This window comes from Labeo rohita, chromosome 16 (assembly GCF_022985175.1).
Source record: "Labeo rohita strain BAU-BD-2019 chromosome 16, IGBB_LRoh.1.0, whole genome shotgun sequence".
NCBI classification, from domain to species: domain Eukaryota; kingdom Metazoa; phylum Chordata; class Actinopteri; order Cypriniformes; family Cyprinidae; genus Labeo; species Labeo rohita.
This window is the reverse complement of record NC_066884.1, coordinates 31422317-31447250: the sequence shown is the minus strand read 5'-3', so window position 1 is coordinate 31447250 and position 24934 is coordinate 31422317. Positions and strand designations below refer to the sequence as shown.

Genomic DNA, 24934 nt, shown 5'->3' with positions numbered 1-24934 from the left:
CTCTTTGAATGGGGAATAGGGGTGTAACGATACACAGATGTCACGGTTCGGTACGTACCTCGTTTCGGGGGTCACGGTTCGATACGATTTCGGTACAACAGGAAAAAAAAATATAAAATCTACTATGCTAGATTTCTTTTCATTTATTTTAAACAGGCAGTAGTACAAATAACAAATTTTTCCACCTACATGTGAAAATACTAAATATTATATCAAATTATAATGTCATATATAGGCTATAAAATCTGCAGTACATGCATACATGCAAAGAATAAATACTTGAAATATATTTAATTTAGTTAACTGATAGACAAGGGGGGAAAAACTGTGCCACATGTAATGTAGCATATATTTGCTTAGTTTCAGTTCAGTTTTGTAACAGAAAGGAAACTCAAATGACAGAAAGCGATTTTCTATTTGTTCTTTGTTTAAGTTGATTTTGCTGGTATGAGGAAAGTTGAAGTAATCGCGCCGGCGCACACAAACAAAAAACATATACATCATATACATTGGATACATTGTCGATATGAAAATATTATGAGACTATAATGAAGCTTCCCTTCTATGTACTATTTCTAATCCATTTAGACTCATTTAGGCTGTGACATGCTATCATGATAACAACACGTCTATCTAATATTTCTAATCTAACTTCATACCAACACTAGCAACTATCCAAACCAACCTAACAACTACTCTGAGTACCCTAGCGATCGCATAGCAACATGTTAGCAACCATCCCAGGTACCCTAGCAACCACCCCAGGTAGCCTAGCAACAACACAGCATACCTTAGCAACCTAAGGATTTTTTTTTTCTTTGCCCGGTCGTGCCAGTGGTTCAAATTTTTGCTTGCCCGGTCAAAATTTTCACTGGCCCTGCCACAGAAAAATAACATAATTGCTGTTATCATTGTTTTTGACTCATGTTGTCTTTTATTTTAATAAATAAGACACTAAAATGTTACATACCAATTAAATTGTACAATTCTCGATTCCAATTTCGAAACCACAGCAAAACCTACTAGCCTAACAAATATAAAGTTCAAACATTATTTGTTTGTTAAAAAATTCTTAAATTATTATTTATATTTTATTACAAATTACAAGATGATTTAATTAAAAACAACAGACAGACTGAAAGAATGCAAACTCAGTCTCTGCCAGCAGGTGGTGCTTATGAACGCTACTTTAAATGCAATATACAGAGGCAAATTAAAAGAAAATGCCATGTAAACTTTTCTTAAAACAGTCAGTTCCCCTCAGAGATACATTCTTATAAACCCCTGTTTCAATATTTAGGATAATATTTCCAATATTTTGCGCATTGTGAACTGTGATTTTGCTCTGCCTGCTACAGTATATTTTTTCTTTGTGTTCATCTTTAGCGTCTCTGGCCTCTGCTAACGGATGTTTAAAGAGTTTGTAATATTTCCACACATATGACATTTTGAAAAATGATTGCATACAGTTCGCGTGCAAGCCCGGAACAGAGATCGGTAGAAATGTGTCCAGTCGGTGCATCTGTACTCCACTGTATAGATTAAATATAGATTATTTATTGTTAAAACTACAAAGTTAATTGTCAAGATGAGTATTTTGACATACTTTTGTAGGCTGTTTGTCCGTCAGAGACACGTTTCTTTGTGATCGCTTGAAATTTTAAATTAACAAGGCTTAAAAACACGTCCAAATGAACTTTCGTGACGACGCGGCAGTGGCCCGATCGGGCCAGTGACAAATTCATCAACTTTCCCGAGCATCTTTCACGCTGGCCCCTGGGCCATCGGGCACTCCTTATTGTCGAGCCCTGCCTAGCAACCACATAGCAACATCATAACAACTGCCCCAGGTAGCCTAGCAACCGCATAGGAACATTCTACAACATCTTGTCTTGCTCTGTCTGAACTCTGTGTATTCTGATTCAAGACAGTTAAGTTTTGACTAAAAACTCCAATCGTATTTTCTCCCCCAACTTCAAAAATCATTTCAAAATAATTCTAAATTGCTGCAGATGTTCCGACCCAGTGAACATGCAAAGAAGATCAAACACCCTTAACAAAAAAGGTAAAACAGCAATATAGGGCGATTTTGAAATTGAGGGAGAACATGAGATGGGAATTTTTCGACATACCTTGTCATGAACCAGAAAAAAAGAGTTCAGGGAGAGCAAGACAAGACGAGTGTTTGACATTTAAAAAGTGTATTAATAAGTATATTTTTATGAAAATAATTGATCGTTTCGCTAGATAAGACCCTTTTTCCTCGACTGGGATCGTTTACAACCGCATTTGGGATCGTTTGAAGCCGCATTTAAACTACATTTTGGGCACCATAGAAGTCCACTATATGGAGAAAATTCTAAAATGTTTTCCTCAAAAAACATAATTTCTTTATGACTGAAGAAAGAAAGACATGAACATCTTGGATGACAAGGGGGTCAGTACATTTTCTGTGAATTTTTGTTCTGTAAGTGGACTTCTCCTTAAAAACTAAAACCTTCAAACTTCAAGCTTTTAAAACTACTTTAAACTTTCTGGCTAGGCTATTTCAAGCCAACTTAATGTTTGTCTAGGAACTTGAGAAAGCCAACATACTGTTATGCTATTTAAACTTATTATTATTCTTCTGAGACCAAATGTTCCAACTCTAACTCATCCCAGGACTTTAACGCCACAAGCTCCAAACTCAGCAGTTTTTCTATAAATAATTATTAAAAATAAAAAATTTCACCATAGACGTACATTGGCTGGCGAAAAAATGCCCCCTGTAGAGGAGCAGTTGTAGTCCACTAGAGGGAGGAGCCTCTCACTTAGTTTCACTTTCAATGCGTAGTTAAAAATACAAATAAATACATAAATTTCATTCATACTAACAAACTACACCAACAAGTTGCAAATGCCACACACATGTTGTGAATGCCAGGAGTTGTGCACTTGAAAACAAAGCCCACTAGACAGTGACCATGTGCTGATTCTGAACACATCTCTCACTGACAAAGGAGTGTAACGTTACTTTAAATGCTTGCGCATCAACTGTTTGCGAAATGGAGCTTTGTGCTCTTTTATTCATACTGAACCGTGACATCTGTGTACCATTACACCCCTAATTAGAACACATCAAGAGCTAAATTCAGGTGTTTTGTGAGCTGTTTTATATAAAACTGAAAGCCTTGTGTGTAGGGATGCAACGATTACAGATTTGGCTGGTACAATGATTGTCTGAGGAATAATCACAGTTTTACAATAATGACAATTATTATGCATTTATTAATTTCACAACATTACTAATGTATAAAATCACATGAACACTCTTTAGATATTAAAATGTTATTTATTGCTGGCTTTTGAAATAGAAATAACACAATTGCCAATAATACAACACATAAATGCTGCGGGCACTTAAGTGCAAAGCATCTCGCTTTTAGTTTCGATTCGAGCCATTTGCATAGCTATAGACTTTGGGCTTAAGTCAGGAGGCGCGCCCAGCTGTTATTACTCCAGTATCATTTGCTTGTGTATATATCCATTATCTGTGGAAGCGTTCAGCCGTCATGTTCAGCCTCCTCGTGTGAAGACTGACAAGGGTAAAGACCTGCGACTTTTTCCTGCGCGACTTTAACCGAGCAGCGAAACCGACAACGCACTTAGGTACTCATCTTACTTTCCCTTCATACACTCCCTTCATGCCCTCTCTTTCCACCTCTATCATGTGTTTTCAATACATTCCGGTTGTCTCCACACAACGCTCTAACATCACACGCAGACGTCAACGCAATCTTACTAACCTTCGCCCTATCGTCACTTCCTCCACTGAAACTTTCTCTTTTACTGTCGGCCTCTGGAATTGCCAGTCAGCTGTCAACAAAGCAGATTTCATTTTGGCTTTTTCCACACAATCGACACTTAGTATCCTGGGCTTGACTGAAACCTGGATTCGTCCAGAAGACTCAGCAACCCCTGCTGCTCTGTCTAATAACTTTTCTTTCTCTCACACCCCTCGTCACACTGGGAGGGGTGGGGGTACTGGAATACTCATTTCTAACAAATGGAAATTTTCTAACCACTCTCTGCTATGCAACTATAACTCATTCGAATCTCATGCGATCACAGTAACAGCTCCAATTAAACTCCACGTTCTGGTCATTTACTGCCCTCCTGGTCAACTGGGCACCTTCCTAGACGAGCTGGATGGGCTGCTATCCTCATTCCAAGAGGACGGCAGTCCACTTCTAGTCTTTGGTGACTTTAACATTCATCTGGACAAGCCTTATGCTGCAGAGTTTCATTCACTCCTAGCTTCATTTGATTTCAAACGCCTTGTAACTACGAGCACTCACAAATCAGGCAACCAACTAGACCTAATTTACACACGCAATTGCGTTGCAGACAACAGTTTGGTTAAACCCCTACACATCTCTGACCATTTCTTCATTACATGTAACCTACATCTTGCTACCAGTACACCTCCAACCCCTCTACCTGTTACTTTCAGATGAAACCTATGCTCCCTTTCACTTCCCTCTACAACCCTTTTCTCATCTCTAGAGGTTAATGCAGCTACTGACACCTTATGCTCTACTTTAACTTCTTGCCTAGAAGATATACATCCTCTCTCTTCCAGGCCAGCACGGGCCACCCCTCCTAACCCCTGGTTATCCGATGTTCTCCGCAAACATCGGTCCAAACTCAGGGCAGCAGAGACAAAATGGCGCAGATCTAAAGATCCATCTAACTTGAGTATGTATCAGTCTTTGCTTTCATCCTTCTCTGCTCAAGTCCATACTGCCAAATCCTCATACTTCCACAACAAAATCAACAATGCTTCAGACACACGTAAGCTCTTCAAAACATTCAATTCGCTCCTCTGCCCTCCCACACCACCTCCCACTGCTTCTATAACAGCCGATGATTTCGCCACATTCTTTACCGACAAAACTACAACTATCAGCAGCCAGTTCTCGGCTCCACACGTACAGGAACTAATACCGACAACATCCACAGCTAACACCCCACTCTTCTCCTTCTGTCCCCTCTCTGAGGCAGAAGTATCCAAACTTCTCCTCTCCAGCCATCCTACAACATGCCCACTAGATCCTATCCCCTCTCACCTTCTTCAAGCAATCTCTCCTACACTCTTACCAGCACTCACACACATTATCAACACATCTCTCCTCACAGGCACTTTCCCCTCTGCATTCAAGCAGGCTCGGGTAACACCACTGCTCAAAAAACCTACATTGAACACTTCACTTATAGATAACTATAGACCGATCTTTCTCCTTCCATTCATAGCAAAAACAATCGAACAAGTCGTTTTTAACCAGGTATCACTATTTCTCTCACAGAACAGTTCATTGGATGCTAACCAGTCAGGTTTCAGGAGTGGCCACTCAACTGAAACTGCACTACTGTCAGTCACTGAAGCCTTGCGGATTGCAAAAGCTGATTCCAGATCATCAGTACTCATTTTGCTGGATCTTTCTGCTGCTTTTGACACTGTGAATCATCAGATCCTCCTGTCCACCCTCTCATCGCTGGGCATCACAGTAATTCCACTTCGCTGGTTTAAATCCTATCTCACAGGTAGGTCTTTCAGGGTGGCTTGGGGAGGGGAGGTATCCAAAGCACATCATCTGGTCACTGGGGTTCCTCAGGGATCAGTTCTTGGACCCCTCCTCTTCTCCATATACACTACATCACTGGGGCCCATCATACAGGCAGATGGCTTCTCCTACCACTGCTATGCTGATGACACACAGCTCTATCTTTCATTTCAACTAGATGATCCAACGGTAGCTGCACGGATCTCAGGCTGCCTGGCGGACATCTCGGAGTGGATGAAAGAACATCACCTACAGCTCAACCTGGCAAAGACTGAGCTCCTTGTTTTCCCTGCCACTCCGACTCTACAGCATGACTTCACCATCCATTTAGGTTCATCAACAATTACCCCATCAAATTCTGCCAGAAATCTTGGTGTAATCTTCGATGACCAGCTGACTTTCAAAGACCATATAGCTAAAACTGCTTGATCTTGCAGGTTTGCATTACACAACATCAGAAAAATCAGGCCCTTTCTAACAGAGCAGGCCGCACAACTTCTTGTCCAGGCCCTAGTCATCTCTAGGCTGGACTACTGCAATGCTCTTCTAGCCAGTCTTCCTTCATGCACAATCAAACCTCTCCGATTCGGAATGCAGCAGCACGACTGGTCTTCAATGAGCCCAAAAGGGCCCATGTCACACCTCTCTTTATCACCCTGCACTGGCTCCCAGTTGCGGCTCGCTTCAAATTCAAATCACTGATGCTTGCTTATAGAACAGCCACAGGCTCAGCGCCTGCCTACTTCCATGCACTGCTACCAATCTACACTCCCTCCAGAACTCTGAGATCCACCAGTGAGCGACGCCTCATTGTACCATCACAATGAGGCACAAAATCACTTTCCAGAACATTCTCTTACACCGTTCCTGGCTGGTGGAATGATCTTCCCACCGCTATCCGGAATGCCAACTCCCTAACAACTTTCAAGCGACTGCTGAAAACTCATCTCTTTCGAAACTATTTGACTTAAAAAAAACAAAAAACAAAAAACAACAACAACAAAAAACCTTTATTCTACTCTTTTCCCGTTCTAGCTTGTACTTATCTGAACAATGCCTGTTTTATGGTACTATGAGCACTTCCTAAGTCGTTTTGCCTCTTTAGGACAAATCACTTGACGTATTCCCCACTTGTAAGTCGCTTTGGATAAAAGCGTCTGCTAAATGAATAAATGTAAATGTAAATGAAAATGAAAATGAAAATGAAAATAACAAATGGAAAGAGATCACAAAAGTATGTTTTCAGTTTGTATATTCGTTACATTTCTTTTGGACCTGAGGTAGAAAACATGGTGAAACATGGTGAGGGGAAACAAAGTTGGTTTTTGACTTGTGAGTAATACTAAAACAGGTATAGTAAATAACAAAGTTGAATGAAGTATTATTAATATAAGACTAATATTCACTTTATTTATCCCACAGGGGAAACTGTTTCTAATGACTGGAATAAACTGAAATATTATTGTACTCAACTGTCATCCATACGTATTAATTTTAATAATATTTATAATAATTCATATGATTTTGCATGTGGCCTGAGAAAATCTGAGAAAGTTTATTATTTTGGTTTGTGAGATCGTGGAGACTGTGCTGCACACGTGTAGATACATTTAGGAGGACACAAACTTCTTGTGAACACTGCCCCGTGACTTTTATTAATAAAATAGATTAGATAGCCTACTGGATCGCTACCTTATATTCATCAGCAACGAGGGTGTAAAATTGCTGTTTAAATAACTAAACTCACAGCTTTATTGTCACCACTCTCTCTCTTTCTCTCGGTCGAATAATTAATTGAAGTAGCTAAATGTTATAATGTTAAAATATCAAATAAACGTGATCTTACCGCACTATTTAATCTTTTTCTGATCTGAAGCGTTTTTTTTCTGATGCTGAGCTAACAATCCCTTACGTGTTCACTCTTTAGCAAAAGTTTTTATCACAATATTTAAATGACACCCTGGTCATTCTTGGTGTACCCAAAAAAATCCCACACTATTGACTTTAGGCATTTCTCTGGTGAAAATAATGCTTTGCTGTTTGGCCCCTTTGTCATATAGTAGTTACCCTAGTGTGTGTAGCCTCCGTGTCTTTGATAAGCACTGCATTTTAAGCTGGTGCACTGCTAGTGTAACTTTGTTTTTGTTTTGCATAAGTTGCAACAGTTCCGTTCCATGCAACAGATACACTCTGTGTAGCAGAGCTTTTACGATTAATTAACCATGACGTTTTAAAGCACGGTTAATTCGTGAACTGGTTGTATTTATCATTTATCGCTCTAACAAGGATCAATATTTAATGAAAACTATACAATGTTATTTTAGGATTTTTCCATTTCTACATCTAAACACCTACAAACCTAAAACCTGCTCTATTATACTATTGTTTAACTGATATCTACACTTTTAAAATCATAATAAACTTGTTTGTTATAATGGACAATTATAGCGGTCTATAACAAATATTACCAGGGTTCGTACAAGCTGCTTAAAATGTACCTCGCTTTTACCTTTTGAAATGTAAATTCTAAAAAACACCCATGTTTCTGAAAAGGTGCTTGACCTACTGAAAAACAATATGAATGAAATTAGTGTTTAATTTTTAGTAATGGCAGTCTTTGTTGTCATCATAACCTTCTTCATTTCAATACAAAATAAGTGTCTACAGTAAATATTATGAAAACAACTGTACTGAACTGTACTTTTTTCATCATTATATTGTTTACATATTATAATTGTTAATTTATCATTTAACAGATCACATAATAATCATTACTGCTTAAAAATGTAAATCAAAAATTAAAATCTTAAAGCATGAAATAAGATCAGTGAATTTGTGTTTAATATGAATATATTGTCAGTAAACTAATCATTAAACATTGTAATCATTCAAAAAAATATTGACCATTTCATCTCAATGTGATTCAGGGATTAAGGCCATAATACTAATGTTGTCCACATGAGGGAGCCACAGGATAGCAAATCCTTCAAGATCTCAGTTCAAAGACTTTCAATGTTTCATTTAAGTGACTAAAAAAAAAAAAAGTATGTAAATTCATTATATTTTCATAAACTTTAATAAAGCCTAATACAGTAAGTCTGCAAAAGCTGTAATGTCCCAAATACTGATAGGCCATTACCTTTTTATCTTAATTTTAATGGTATTGACATTATACAGATACCACATACCAGGAATGAGAAAGTTGAAGATAAACACACGACTGCGCCATCTCAGGTATTTTCATAAGAATTAAGTATTTTTATAATACAGTGCTAATCAACCGGCATTACAATATACTATCCACAATTTTCTGAGCCTATTGCATTTTAAATTATTGGAGGCACCTCTGGTTTGGGGACGTTCCACATTTAAAAAGACAAATCATAAGGTTGCACTTCAAATAATCCTTGCCCATCAGTTTGACTGTATGAGCTGGAAATTTTCCTTCACTTCTCTTTTCAGAACAATATTGTCAGAACAATATTGTAACACTTCATAAGAAAGCATTTAAAAAAAAGTTAATATCACTTTAGTGGTATTTAACATGTGCATGATATTGTTGCTCAAATATCCAAGGGTGGGTAGAATGTCACTTTATGGCACCTGGTTTTTGAAAATGCTTATGTGTAACGGAAGTTACTCACAAATTTTGTGTCATGAGGTGTAGGAAAAAGATGGATAAAGTAACACATTTCTGCCACATTCTATGATAATGTGAAGTTGTTTAATGTTTGTTATATTTTACTGCATTTCTGCATGTTTTGCTAAGGACTTTTATTTTGGTGTTGCCTCCCCCGAGAAGGAGGGTCACGAAATGTGAAGGAAGTGAGGGTGGAAAAAAACAAAGAGAGAGGGCAGATTGCGTGTGGTGGGCGCAAAGAGTAGTGTTGCTCTGCTCCTCAGTTCTAGGACTGTGCTCAATAAAAGTTACTAGCGTCCATATTTTCAAGTCCATCGTCTTTATTTAAATCAACCCATGGGCAGCTAAACCCCACGCCTTACAAAAAAAAGCCACATCACAATAGGAAGTCATTTCAAACATTCAACTGACATTACTGAGTTTGTAGTAAAAAATATGTTATTTGTTTAAAGTACATTATTTGCATGTGTTTTAGAGACTTGCTGGTTAAACATTTAATTCGCGTAAAAAAAATAATGACCTGCTGAACTGCATCAGCAAATTAAGTGTAAGTTTCATACCTTAATTTGTGATGTTAAAGGAGAACTCTACTTCCAGAAAAACAATTTACAAATAATTTACTCACCCCTTGTCATCCAAGATTTTGAAGTGTTTCTGTCTTCAGTCGTGAAGAAATTATGGTTTTTGAGAAAAGCATTTCAGGATTTTTCTCCATATAATGGACTTCATTGGTGCCCCGATTTTGAACTTCCAAAATGTAGTTTAAATGCAGCTTCAAAGAGCTCTAAACGATCCCAGCTGAGGAAGAAGGGCCTTGTCTAGTGGAATGATTGGTATTTTTTTTTTGTATACTTTTTAAGCACAAAAGCTTGTGTAGCACAGGCTCTGACATGTACGTCCACGACACTAGGTACTATTGAATCACGTCGAAAGGTCATGCAGAATGTAGGCGGAACTACAGACCCAGTGTTTACAAAGCGAACGCACAAAGACTAAGGAAGTGCAAGAAAGTCAAACACTGTTTACAAGCAAAAAGGTACAACGATGTCAGACGATTCTGAAGTTGTAGGAGAAAATAAGATGGAGTTTTTCACCATACTTCACCTTTTTGAGCCGGAGTACACAGACGATGAACTTAGACGTGATTCGTAGCGTCGTGGACGCGCATGCCAGAGCCTGTGCTACACAAGCTTTTGTGCTTAAAATATACATTGTTTTTTTTTTTTTTTTTCGAAGAAAAAAAAAAAAACGCTTGTTTCACTAGAAAAGACCCTTCTTCCTCAGCTGTTTAGAGACCTTTGAAGCTGCATTTAAACTGCATTTTTGAAGTTCAAAATTGGGGCACCAATGAAGTCCATTATATGGAGAAAAATCCTGAAATGCTTTCCTTAAAAACCATAATTTCTTTATGACTGAAGACAGAAAGACATAAACATCTTGGATGACAAGGGGGTGAGTAAATTATTTGTAAATTGTTGTTCTGGAAGTGGACTTCTCCTTTAATGTGACAGTGGTCCCAAATATGTGCTACAACCTGGTAATAATAATAATACAATAATCTATTGTATTCTTATTAACAATTCAATCGTTTTATTTTTTTATGGCATTATGGGCACCTTTTTAAACATTCAAAAAGCTAATCTAAAATACTGGCTGATACTCTATAGTAAAAAGTAAGCACAAGTACTGCTGTCACTGTATATCACCTTAACTGTCAAACAGCTGAAACATTAAATATTTATATGATGAATAATTAGAGATTAAATGTTATAATGCTTTATTATCTTATTATTGTAATTTTACCACTGATTTATTTCATTATTATTATTTTTTTTATCTTTATTTTCAAGAGAAAGTCTCACAACTAGTTTTATGAAATATTGGTGACAGTCGTCCCTTTGCACCATCTGTGGTGATTTTGAACGAGTTTCACATGTGGCTGCGGTAATACGCATTTTGGTTGAGTACCTTCTGTACACCTTCTGTACATGAAAAAAAAACACTGTTTATTTTATTTGTATATTATGTGTATTTGTAATGTGTATCTTATAGGGGTGTGACGAGACACTTATCCTATGAGACAAGATGAGAGGAGACATGAGACTGGGTTCATGAGAATGAGACAAGATTTTTTTTTTTTTTTCTTTTTTAAAGAATAAATTATGAAATATATAGGGAAAAATAGTATTTTATTAAACTGAAAAACACAAAATGCATGTGCATGTGCACTTTATGAAGTTAAACTTTTAACAAATTACATGCTGTTGTAAACTAATGATGCATGATTCTGGATAAATTGAAAATCACAATTTTTTTTTTTTTTTTATAAATTAGAGATCACGATTCTGAAGAAAAGAAAGATTCGATTAATCTTAAAATAATGTAATTTATAGTGGTTGTGACATAATGTTCATTGCTTAAAAAATATATATTGGAAAAAAACTGTAAAAAATAAAGAAGTCAGTGTCTCAATTAATAAAGAAAAGTTTAAGTTCACTCTAAGTGAATGAAAACATCCTGCAAAGTTTTAAAGGTATAATATTGTCTCTCAAAAGAAAGAGTCGTTTCTGAATCACTGAAACAAGTCGTTTTTAAAACGAATCCCAAGCTGTTTCATGTTGACATCAACATGAAACATTAGCATATTGCCCGCGCAGACCCGGGACCCCCCCTGATGGGGTAAGTTGGAGGAGAAAATGGGATGCAAGTTTTTTTGACATACCCTATGTCCGACATACCATGACTGTCTTGAACCGGAGTGCACAGAACAGAGCTAGACATGATGAGAATTTATAGTTTTAAAGAAAATGGCTGATCGTTTCGCTAGATAAGACCCTTATTCTTAGGCTGGGATCGATTAGAGGCCTTTTGATGCTGCATTGAAAATGCATTTTTAACCTTTAATCCACTGAGCACCATTGAAGTCCTCTATATGCAGAAAAATCATGGAATGCTTTCTTCAAAAGTGAACAGATATTGCTGTTAGCCAGTTAGTCATTGTCTAGAAAAGTTGATGAATAGTCAATGTTTGTCGTTGTTATTACTTGGAGTTATGATAAAGAATAGAGCAATACATCGGTGTACACACTGCAGTGCTTTATCAATACATTTCTGTGTTGGGCTAACGCATATGCCATGGGCACCATGCGCTGCACACAGTAGACCAATCACAACAGACTGAATCATGGGACCGATCACCACAGATTAGTGTCATGCAAAGGAGGACATGAATCGTTAAGCGAATCGTTTGGGAGTTGTTGAGAAAAAAAGGTAAAAATAAATGCATATTACAAGACAATGAAAGTGTTTTTTGACCTTGCATGCATGTCAACCTGTTGTTGGGGATTCCCAAAACCAAAATATGAACCTTTTTATAATCCAGGTTGTAGGGGCACTTTAAATTTCTTTGCATTTTTTTGCTAGTAGTTAGAGATGCACGATTAATCATTGAAAGGTCACAATCTCGATTCAAACATAATCAGAAAAATGATCCATTTCTGAGTTGTAGTTGTTTGCATAAAAAAAAAAAAATAAAAAAATTGCACAACCTTCTTTACAGCCTATCATCACTCGTCAAACAAAAGCCACTCACTACATACGTGCTCTTGCTAGATGCTTGCGCAATGCCAAGTGCGCCGTTCTTAAAACCAGTTCAAGCCAGTTCATACACGTGTATCTGGGTTGCTATTTAGAGAAACCCAACACCTCAAGCTATAACACAGATTTTCTTACTCTTTCACTGTATTTGATAAAATATTTTCAAAATGAATTATATATTTTATTGAAACTATATATATATTTAATTTATATGTAGTTTAAATGAAATGTATACTTCATCTTAACAATTATCAAATAGAGTTAAATAGTTGAGTTATAGTTGTATTAAGATTCAATATCTACTTGTGCTTTCAGTTGTTCCTTCACATTTATTTATTTATTTATTTATTTATTTATTTATTCATTCATTCATTCATTCATTTATTCATTCATTCATTTTTTCGAATAAATTTAGTATGAAAGTTTTCAGTGAATCATGTACTTTCATAAAAATGTTTATACGAAGGTTCATGCATATGGGCAATATGGGCAAAAAAATTATCACGATAATTTTTTTCATATCAGTCGATATTGATAATTATCACGATAAATGTCAAATCTCTATTTCTTTCAAGTTTAAAGTCAGATTTTTGCTCCAAAGTAAAAGTTGTAGAAACCAGACCATTAATTTTCTTTAACAAAATAAATATCTAAATAGAAAAAATAATTTCTGCATGTTCTAATGAGTTGTTTCAAATCAAGAAACAGGTTTTGGGTTGTCTGATAAATGATGATGATGATGATAATAATAATAATAATAATAATAATAATAATAATAATAATAATATCAATTTTTTGATAGTAGCTTGAGGATGCAGAGGTAATTTTTTGTTCATTATCGATCAGTAACATCTGTAAAAACTGTAGCAACCTCAGTTTTTTATATGGTTACATTTATTTTTTATTTTTTAAGCATTGCTCTCCCATAGTAGCAAGCATACATTTTAAATCATGATAAACACAGTTAAAACCACACATAATGGTACCTCAATACCATGGTAAAAATATAACTACATGGTTTTATAGGTAGCCTATTTGTACGAAAAACGGTAGTCTAAAAACATTCACTATAAATGCACACATGCTAAGTTATAGCTTAATCACAAATAGACACATACTCTAATTATATACCATTATTCCTGTAATAAAATTAAGTGTGAATATCCCACATTGCTGCCACAATACCATGGTGCAGTGAGTGTTACTACAGTAAATCCATGGTAAATGATGGCGACGTGTAGACTGAAAAGCCTTCTGACTGTCTGGTTGCACACAGCTTTAAACTAGTTTGAATCACATAGTCATTTGTGTTCATCGCTAAATTCAAGTGTTTCACACTGGATCTCACAGGGCTGTTTAGTGCTCGCGTGACGGAGCCGTTCACATATCGCGTCTTTTGCGCGTTCAAGTTGGTTATTTCAAATGGAGGTGCGTGGCAGCTACGCTCATTACAGAAGCGACGTGGCCGCGACACGCTCGCGACGCGCTCGGTTTTTCCAGGCGCGTCCGTGCCGCATCTAGATAATAAATGCATCTTGTCTAGTGAGCTCGCGCTGCGTGGCAGTATAAACTTTGGTCCGAGCGGATAAATGTCATATCGTTTTATCGAGGAAAATTATATTGCGAAAATTATCGTTATCGAATTATCGCCCAGCCACGTCTTTGGGAAGGTGAAACTTCGGCCTATTCTGAATACTCTCGACCAGGTTTTCACATAGCATGTCTCTGTATTTTGCTTTATCCTGATCCTAACCAAAAAAAACAAAAAAAAAAACAAAAAACAAAAAAACAACTCTTTTATCAAAGAGTCACCTCTTTTATCAAAGTTCTTTTCCCCAAATCGAATTTCAAAAATTAGAAATTGAAATTATTTTGCTCCTGAGGTAAATTTTAAGTGTCACTGAAAAGGGTGTGGATAAATGTGAAATGTGGAACAAAAATGTGGGAAAATAGGAAAAAAATGATACATTTGCAAGAAACTGTTTTATTACATCTGAATCATTTTGACCTCTGTTTCTCACTTTAGGTAAATTTCATTGCCTGCCAGGTTTTTGGACTAGCAGTTGCATTTTGGTTTCGCCTCTGTCTTAATCCGCAGCGTACCACCCCTGAGGTTCGGCATGCTGTCGCAACCATCATTGGAGCTTCATTCGTCATGTTTTGCTTTGGCTGGTAAGGAAAGCCTTTTCTGTTGGAACCTATATAATTTTTAGAATATTAACTTATTTTATGACGTCAAACCCAAGTAAAAAATGTAAAAGGTTAGGACTCGTTTTCCTTAACCCTAACCTTGCCAAGGATAAAAAAAAGTTCTACTGAAGAACGTAGGATGAGTCACCTGAAGAGAACTGTGATGAAAGCAGTTGGAACATTATCAGAGAAGTAAATGTTCAGTGCAGCTGGCTTAGTTTTCCAAGACCGTATGATAATTGAATCCTTAAGTGATTAGAACATACTGTATAGCCTGAGGAACATAGTCATGTATTTCGCAGGTTTCACTATGCTCTAAGCCTCTCCTCATTTTTCTAACCAAATCATGAGAAAAATAATAAAAGTGCAATAAGCGGTAAAATTGTTTGTGCTGTCCACTAACAATTTTTATAATTAAGACAATACACTAAAATTAGACGGACCCATTAAATTTACAGAATTTGGCCTTTTTATACAGTATCACTGTCTTCAACCATTAAGCCACATTAAACATTTTCTTTATAATGGTTTTCTATCATAGGAAAACACTTAACATGTATGCACTTTGCATTCATATCCAGGGCTGCTTGCTGGCATATAGTTTGCATCATCAGTATACTATGTTAATCCTTTTAAAATTACTTTCTTAATGCATTAAGCCATGTTATTATTTTATTTTTTTTTTACTTTATGGGAGAAAAATTATTAAACCGCTAAAACTTAAAGTGAAGTGACTTAAAGAGAGGGGAGAATGGTCAATGTAAACAATAAAAAAAAAACAATGGATCACAATGATTGACGCGGAGGAAATTTAAAATTTTTATTTACACTCGTATTACGGACCACAGATACAATTATGGGCCTGCTATGTGGCCAAGAGAGCAGGGACAGGCCATGATTAGACAGAACAACGGTCAGAGGAGACGAATTAAGTTGTGGTGTGAGGAGAATAGGGAAGGTGTCTTGGTGAGAGACCAGTGTTAGCTTAGATATAACGTTACACACATTAGCAAATATGTAATATGTAATCAGGCAAAAGCAAAGCTAGTACTGGTCATCTATGAGTATTGATACTAACCCGTAACAGAAACTAATAATCGTTAATCAAGGCGTCAAACTTGTCAATATCCGACACGAACGTTACGTGTTATTTCGGTTTCTTGTCACCGCAGGAAAGACAGAGAGGGAGATAAACACGTTTTTGTTACATTATATTCTTGTGTGGGAAATGCGAGGCCATGGTCACAGCTAAGGAAAGTCAGTGCTGCAGGGAATTAGATACATACTGGGCCTTAGTGGAGAATATGACCCCCACTCTTGATGTGCAGAGTTTGACTGTAAATAAATAGTAAATTAAAGATTTGAATATCAAAACAATCTTAAAAAAATGTGTTCATCAATTACAAGTTTCCTATATTTAGGTCACGACTACCTATAAAGTCACACTTTTTGATGCCATTGGTATAAGACAATTAATACTGACTGCATGCAGGCAAGTTTTCTGCTGGGCCTATGGTATTCTGCATGTGTAAACCCTTACCTTCATGTGTTGTGTCAGTCATTAGTAGACAGTTCACAGAGGAAGGATGACTTTATAAAGGTTTTGAATTGCCTCATTTTGGTGACAATCAATAAAAACACATCCACTTCCAGGCTGGTCTTAGCTGCACTGTTAGACATTTCAAAGTGTTTTTACAGTAACTTACTGGCAACACTGTTGCCAGTAAGTTATTGTAATTAGAATTTACAGTAGCAACCCGTATTTAATTTACAGTTGCAAACTGTAGCTGTTTTACAGCCAAATACTATTAAAAAGATCAAATTCAACAGTATACTACTGTAATTCATTCATTTTAATATAGATTTCAGTAGATTTTATAAATTTATATATAATTGATTTAAATTTATTTTATTTTTACTCTACATAGGTACTACTGACATTCAATTAAAACAACACAATAATTACAAAATATCAAAGACTTTATTTAACCCTCTGGTGCTCTTCGTTTCGGAGTCACACTTGTGCTCTTCGCGGTCAGAAGTGACCGGACACCTGTAACGCATCTTGTAATTTTTTTCAGTAAAACCATTCGAATTCATTTTTGTTTAATAATATTTTTTATTTTGCATTTTGAGAGGGTTTTGTGGTAATAATTAATATTTATGCTGTAATTAATATCCATTTTTTTGCCATTGAGAATAATTAAAATTAACTCTCAAAACTCTGCTCTGTTTATAGACACCGTAGTTCATAGGTGTGTTTGTGTGTGTGTGTGTGTGCACGTCTGTGTGTGAGTGGATGTGTCTACATCAGTGTCACCCCTTCACTTTTTTCAGCGTTGCAGCTGATTTGTAGATTGTATACATAGATACTCTCTGAATTTGTATATGCAAGAGAGTGTGTGTCTTTTGCACTCTGGATATGTCATTTTTTTATATATATATATTTTATTTTACATATTCTCAATTTGCTGTGTTACAGTTCATTTGTGCGTGTGTGTGGATGTGTGAGAAAGAGACAGAAAAATTCTCTAAATTTTTGTATTTTTGTCGATTTCCCATTCATTTCCTGTGGTCGGTCATTTTTGACCAAAGAGCACAAGTTGTTTTTTTGTGTGTGTGTGTGTGTCTGTGTGTGTGTGTGTGAATGGGTGTGTTTATGAATGGGTGTGTTTTAGAGTGTCACCCCTTCACTGCTGTGTACTTTTTTTCAGCATTGTGGAGGATTTGTAGATTGTACACACAAAAATTCTCTGAATATTTGTATTTTTGTCGATTTCCTATGGTCGGTCATTTTAGACCGAAGAGCACAAGTGTGACTATTTTTTTTACGACCACTTAGCCTGCTTGAATCATGCCCTCAATTTTTTTTTTGTGTTGACATTCCAAATGGCATAAAAGTCACAGAGTTTCATACCATTCCGATGAAGCTGTGATTTGTAAAAATTTAAAACAGAAAAAGTGACCGAAGAGCACCAGAGGGTTAAAACAATGCATGTATAACACTTAAAAATACAGTCTTAAACTGCTGGAACAGTGCATCTTCACCATTTCCCCTGTCTTAGGACGTTTTGCAGTGCATTATGTTGTATCCTCACAAAGAATCTATAGGCAACAGAAACATAATGGAGAAAAAGACATGCAGCCAAAAAATACACAGCCATCTGCAAAACCCAGGTCTGCTCCAAAACGTCGCCACCACCTTTGCTCACCATCCACTTTGTTAGTGCCAGAAATGTCTTCTCTGAAAAACAAGTAGAAGAAATGGCACACTTTTAAAAGGAAAACCCCACACAGAATACACAATCATCTCAAAACCATAGTTGTTCTCTTACCATGAACTATCAGTCTCAGGGTGGTTGGCATGCTCATGTCTTTCTTGATGCTTCATTGCAGTTGCCTTTAAAACACAAACACAACAAAATGCAGTAAATCTTAAATCCCATTAATAATTATAACAAACTAATTCTAAAACTAGAAAGGCAGCTAACAGTTAGCCATATAACTTGTCTAACCTAGCTAACATAGCTAGGTTGCATGGAACAATGCATGGATTTTTATCATTATAGGGTAGATTTGTACATACACTGCCAACACACATTAATGTTCAAACAACATGAAAAAGTGAACTTAGCATCCGATGACCCCATGGCTTGGCTGGCAAGAGTCTGGGCCAAATCTGGCACATTCGGCACTTCTGGCTTCATTCTGGCATTGTTTTTTTCACAGTCTTGATAGTTAGTGATTTTTGTTGTTGTTGTTGTTTATTATTTATTATTATTATTATTATTATTATTATTATTATTATTATTTATTTTTTATTTATTTTTTTTTTTTGTTATGCAAGACAGATTCTGACAATTAAAACAAAATTAAAACGAAACTAGACCCATGTATTTATAACATCAATTTGTTCAGAAATGGAAGTAACTTCAAATGTTATTTGTGTTTTGTAGGCTACTTTTCATATTTTTAAGCTAGCTATAAAGCTACATCGCTTCCAGTAGGCTATTTTACAGGGCGATCAATCCTGATAGCATGCAATCATTTGCTGCAATCATTCCAATCATATAAAACTATGTTATTAAATTGTCTATATAAAATTATTTTGTTTACAAGTTTGCATCCATTGCATCTGAAAATTACTATCTACATATCTACACTAGTATGATTTAGTTCAACCAATATGCAAAAACAGGTGACTTTATTTATTTATTAATTTATTTTTTTTTAATGTGAATCATGTACCATGTGCGATTTGACATTATCTGGTATATTGCGAAAAACAAACAAAATACACCTACCGAGTGCATGCATACATTATGAGATAAAGTCTAGTAACTTAGGTTAAACCAGTGTGTGTACACATTTAGAGTGTGTTCTTTCACTGCATGATTCAATCTATTAACATGTGTGCGGGGGTATGAATAGGGGTACAAAATGCTCTAAAATGTGCAATCTTAACAGATTCTGAGCACATACTAGATTTGCGCATCAACTTGAGTGTACGTCATACGACACTGTCTGTTAATGTCCCTATCATCAGACAAGTCGTCAGTTATACAATGCCCCAAGTAATTAACCTCCTTGCATACATTAAGGACAGCACCAGATTAAGAAAAAAAAAACAGGAAATGAAAGTTTCCGATCCTACCTACTCCTAATTATCATCATATTACTCTTCTTTGCATTATATTTAATATAGAAATCTAAGCCATATTGAGTGCAGACCCTTAATAACGTCTCGGTTACGTATGGTAACCCTCGTTCCCTGATGGAGGGAACGGAGATGTTGTGTCAAGTGTACAACACTAGGGGTCGCACTTGGGAGCCCAAACACCTCTGACAACTTTGAGAAAAGGCCAATGAAATTGGGTGTGCAGATTTTGCATAGCTGCCCCGGGCATCCGGGTATAAAAAGGGCAGTGCGGGATCTGCTCACTAGTTGTTTTCTTCGGAGCCGAATGCAGCGTCTCTCTTTGAAAAACTGTGTAAATACTTGTAAAACCTGGCGAAATGTGTTAGGTGTAGCCCAACCTGTAGCTCTGCAGATGTCTGTTAAAGAGGCCCCATTCGCAAAAGCTGCCAAGGCAGCAACAGCCTTGGTCGAGTGGGCTCTCACTCCCAGTGGGCAGGGTAAACCTCTGGCCTGGTAGGCCATTCGGATCGCATCCACAAGCCAATGGGGGAACCTTTGCTTGGAGACAGCCTTCCCCTTCTGCTGTCCTCCATAACAGACAAAGAGCTGTTTCGGAATGTCTGAATGGCTGAGTTCGTTCCAGGTAATGCGTAGGGTACTGGGCAAAATAAAGTTGGCGTCATCTTCCTAGGAAGGAATAGCTTGCATGGTCGCCACCTGATCTCTGAAGGGAGTGGTGGGTACCTTGGGCATGTATTCAGGCCGGGTTCTCAGAACAGCGTGAGAGTTTACCGGCCCAAATTCCAGGCATGAATGTTGACGGAGAGGGCTTGAAGATTTCCCGCTCTTTAACAGAGGTGAGCACAGTCGGGGGAGCCGTCTCCACAGAGAGGGCACAGAACCAACCGACTGAAGGGGCTCAACGGATCTTACTTCCGGGCACTTAAGGATGATAACAAATCGTGCTCGACTGATCTGGCTTCCACCAAGTCACGGTACATGGACCTTGGGTGTAGAAGCAGAAAGGTGCTTATCCAGGCCTCCTAGGAGGAGGGATAGCACAAATTTGATGCCACAACTCTGTGGGTTCTTCCCTTAGGGAGAATACCTGCGCCATTTCCAGGACGTACCACCACCTAGTGGAGGGGACTCTGTCCTGTATAGGGTGCTTACCACTGCGGGTGGAAGGTTTCTGGGGGCTTCCTCGTCACGTTCAGGGACCATAGAAGGAAGTACCAGGGATCTGGGCGCCCCGAATAAAGGCCGAAACCTCTTCAGGGTCTGAAGCATTGTCAACAGCTCTAGGCAATTGAATGCCAAAGCAGCCAAGGGCCTAACCGGACATCCGGGGCTGCATGCCTGTTGCACATGGCGCCGTAGCTTGACTTGGAAGTGACTGCTGTGACACAGTGCATCTTGACACTTGTTTCAGGGCCACCCTTGCCCGTAGTAACAAACGTGTCTCCAAGAGCTGAAGGTTTTTGCAACACAAAGGTGTGACGTACACACAATGTGTGCCTGGGCACCATGCCCATCTCGGGACTCGGTATGTCAGTAGGTCAGTGCTAGAGCGGTTTTTTAATGCATCATGTCCAGCAGCGCGGCTGAGGATGCCATATGCCCCAGGAGCCTTGGTTTTTACATAAAAGGGGCCACTGTACTGAATCTGAGTGCTCTCAGGCACTACAGCACTGACTATGCACAGTCTTAAGAAAGACATGAAGAACAGTGACCGAGTCCACACAGAGAAAAGAGAAAACCCTGTACTGAGGAGAGTTTTACTCTTTCCCCAGATGACCTGAAGTCCCAATCGAGCCAGGTGGTTGATAACCACATCCCTGAGAGTGCAAACCGAACCTCGTGAGTGTGCTAGGACCAGCTAGTCACTGAGGTAACTGAGAATGCTTATGCCCACTTCCCTGAGGGGCAAGGGCAGCCTCCGTGACCTTCATGAAGGTGCGGGGCGACGGGGATAGGCAGCAGGGAGAATCTTGTACTGATGGGCCTGAACTCGAAGACGGAGTCTTGGAAGGACCAAGGCATGACAGTACGTGTCCTTCAGGTCCAACGGCACAAACCAATCTTGAACCCTTGACACATGCAGGAATATGTGTTTGAGGGTTAATATTTTGAACGGGAGCTTGAAAAGGGCCCGACTCAAAAAAACTCAAATCTAAGATTGGTGTGAGTCCACCACCCTTCCTGGGTACAATGAAGTAGGGGCTGGCACACCCCCTTTTCATTTTGGATGAGGGGATAGGCTCCATCGCACCCTTTCCCAGGAGGGATACCATTTCCGCTTAAGAACCACAGCATTCTCGCTCAGAGCCGATACGTAAGAGAATGCCATAGACCTTGGCGGATGCTTCACAGCCTGAGTCGCGTAGCCAAGTCAGGTAGTCCTGAGAAGCCAACGGGAGGGATTGGGCCCCGAACATCTCAGGACTCTGCTAGCAGTCTCAGAGGAACTATACCCGACGTACCTGGAGTGGGGATGTCGTGGCTGAATAGAGCAAAGAGGGCCGTGGTTGGAGGTGAAGCCCCAAGGAACACGGGATGTCTTTGCCAACATGCAGAGAAACCAGGTGAGTGCCCAACACATCCTGGTCTGCAGATTCAGCATCTGGCTGTCTCATGGAGGGCCATAGCACTGTAATTTAACCGAGAGGGTGGATACTCTTACCGACCAGGCGGTGACTGTCTGCGGAAGGGCAGACTCTCGGAATGGGGCCAGATCCATCTCTTATCCCCGGGTTGAGAGTGGATCTGAGTAGGTCAGTTAAGCCCCCTCCTCTGGGTTGCTCGTCTGAGGAAAGACTAGAAACCTAACAAGGGTTCTAGAAAACCTACTGACGAGCTGATGTTGCCGCCTTCCTGCAAGAACTTTGACCGTTGGGCGGGTCTGGCCGGGGTCCGGCTGTTGCGGGGCCTCAGGAGTTCTGCAGGGGGCCGTCCGTGGCGACGAGCAGATGGGTCACCTTTTTTTTTTTATTACCGTGAAGAACTGGCATGAAAATTCTATCACGGTGTCGCCAAAAGGACTGACCTGGGAAATGGGGTTTCAAGCAGCGGACTTCTAACTTACTGCATTTCTGACAGGTTAAGCCACAGGTGGTGCTCCTGGACCAACAAAGTGGACATCGCCCTTCTTAAAGCCTGTGCCGCAACTTTCATCGCTGAGAGAGCATAATCGGTCGTTATACGCAGTTCCTGTAGCTCTAGGTTGGAACCGCCCTCGTACAGATCTCATAACGCCTTGGCCTGGATGCCAACAGGATGGCCATGGCGTGCAGGGCGGACGCAGCTTGTCCAGAAGCCATGTAAGCATTTGCCTGAAGAGAACTTTCAGGCCCTGGATGGGAGCCTTGGGAGGATGCCATCAAGCGGCGGCGTTTTGCAGGGAGTGCACCGCAATCGCCTGTCTGCCTGGGGAACCTCCGTAAACTCACTGGACCCCCATTTAGGGTGGTGAAGGAGGAGGAGTTGGTATATCGCGTTCTGGCCGAAAACTGAGCCTACGGCGATTTCGTCAACTTCTCGTGCACTTCCGGGAAACAGGCACTGGAAACGAGCGTAAAGGTCGTTGCCCAGATGTCTATTATCCAGCTCCTCCTTGGCTGCCGGTTTAAGCATGACCACATTTTAGTGTCCGCCTCAAGCTGAGAATCAGCCCCCCGCAGAGGCTTGTTCAGTTGAAACTTCAGCTTCAAATGGCTCACGCCCTCCTAACAATGCTGCCGCTAATCATTCTGCCTGTTTCGGAGCTCTGAATAAGAAAGTCAGCCGTACTGACACAGACTAACAAACTCATCCGGAAGCTCGACCGAGGGGCGCGAGGAACGAGAGGTTTGCGGGGTTTTCACCCGGCGGAACCTTCTTGCTTCCTATTGCTCCCCATCGACGCACATTGCAGCGGCCTCGTACCTGGAAGTAGAAGGACCGGAACGGGAAGCAGTCGAGGTGAGCCGCGGCTTCACGTAAAAGCACACAGCTCAAGAGCAAAGCGCGCCCATGATCATGTTTTTGCCAGCAAAACATGAAACAACAACAAGCGCTGCTTCAGCGTGAGCATAGCCCAACACTGAACACAACGATCGTGTTGATCATTTGGGGGGTAAGCCGCAACCAGAAGGACACGAATGGAAAGGCATGTTTACTAACACACAATCCCAACCGAGCCAGTTCTTTTAGAGAAATTACTCTTTTAGGAGGAAGATTGCTCTTCAAGATCATCATTGAAGCACCCAGGGAATCTCTCACAACACTTATCTGTGTTAAGCAGGGAGAGATTGCTGCTTGCGCCATAAATCAAACGACGAAGAGGTGAATAGTGCGGTTTTTCACAGAGAGACGCTGCATTCGGCTCCGAAGAAAAGAACTAGTGAGCAGATCCCACGCTGCCCTTTTTATACCTGGATGCCCGGGGCATGACCAACTATGCAAACTCTGCACACCCAATTTCACTGCCCTTTTCTCAAAGTTGTCAGAGGTGTTTGGGCTCCCAAGAGCGACCCCTACACTTGACACAACGCGAAGTGTACAACAGAAGAAGAACTGTTGAAGGCCCACACTATATGGACAAAAAAAACACCAAATCATCTGCATACATCAAGTGGTGTTACCAACAATACACCCTGTTCCACAGCTGTTTAGCAGCTTTGATTAATCATCCATATAAACATTAAAGAGAAAGGCAGTCAAAATACTTCCCTGTCTAACTCCATTACCTACATTGAATGGAGCAGACAAAGAATTACCCCATTTTACATGCACTGACTGATGAGCATACCAAAAAAACAGAATTCTTGCATAACTTGTTAAATAGTTTTTCATGATTTACACTGTCAAAGGCTTTAGAAGCATCAATAAAGCACACAAACATTGTAGAATTGTGCCTGTTATACAAATATAGAATCTACTTTAAAGCAAAAATACACACATCTGTGCCATGTTTAGGTTTAAAACCAAACTGGGTATCACAAGTCAGGACAAACATCTCCAACTTATTTAGTAAAATTCTTTCAAAGACTTTAGATAGAATGTTGGCCAAAGCTATTGGTCGATAATTGGCCATGCTATTTATACTGTATTACCAGCTTTATCTTTAATAATAGGCACCAACATAACAGACAAGATAGAATCGGGTAAAATACCATGTACTAAAAACCCAGTAAAACAAATAGCAAGCAGAGGACATAGTTTCCTACTCACAAACTTCAGATGTTCAGCAGATATCTGAACAGCAGAATCTGTTCAGCAGATATC

General features: G+C 39.1%; 1 protein-coding gene across 2 annotated transcripts in view; it reads left to right on the top strand.

The window, feature by feature from the left end:
- Positions 1-24934, top strand: part of mboat1 (membrane bound O-acyltransferase domain containing 1) — a 76012-nt gene that overhangs the window by 3817 nt on the left and 47261 nt on the right. For both annotated transcript variants that reach the window (XM_051132414.1, XM_051132412.1), the window contains exon 2: positions 14867-15012. In XM_051132414.1, coding sequence (XP_050988371.1) covers positions 14867-15012 — 146 coding nt within the window. The remainder of the gene's footprint in view (positions 1-14866; positions 15013-24934) is intronic.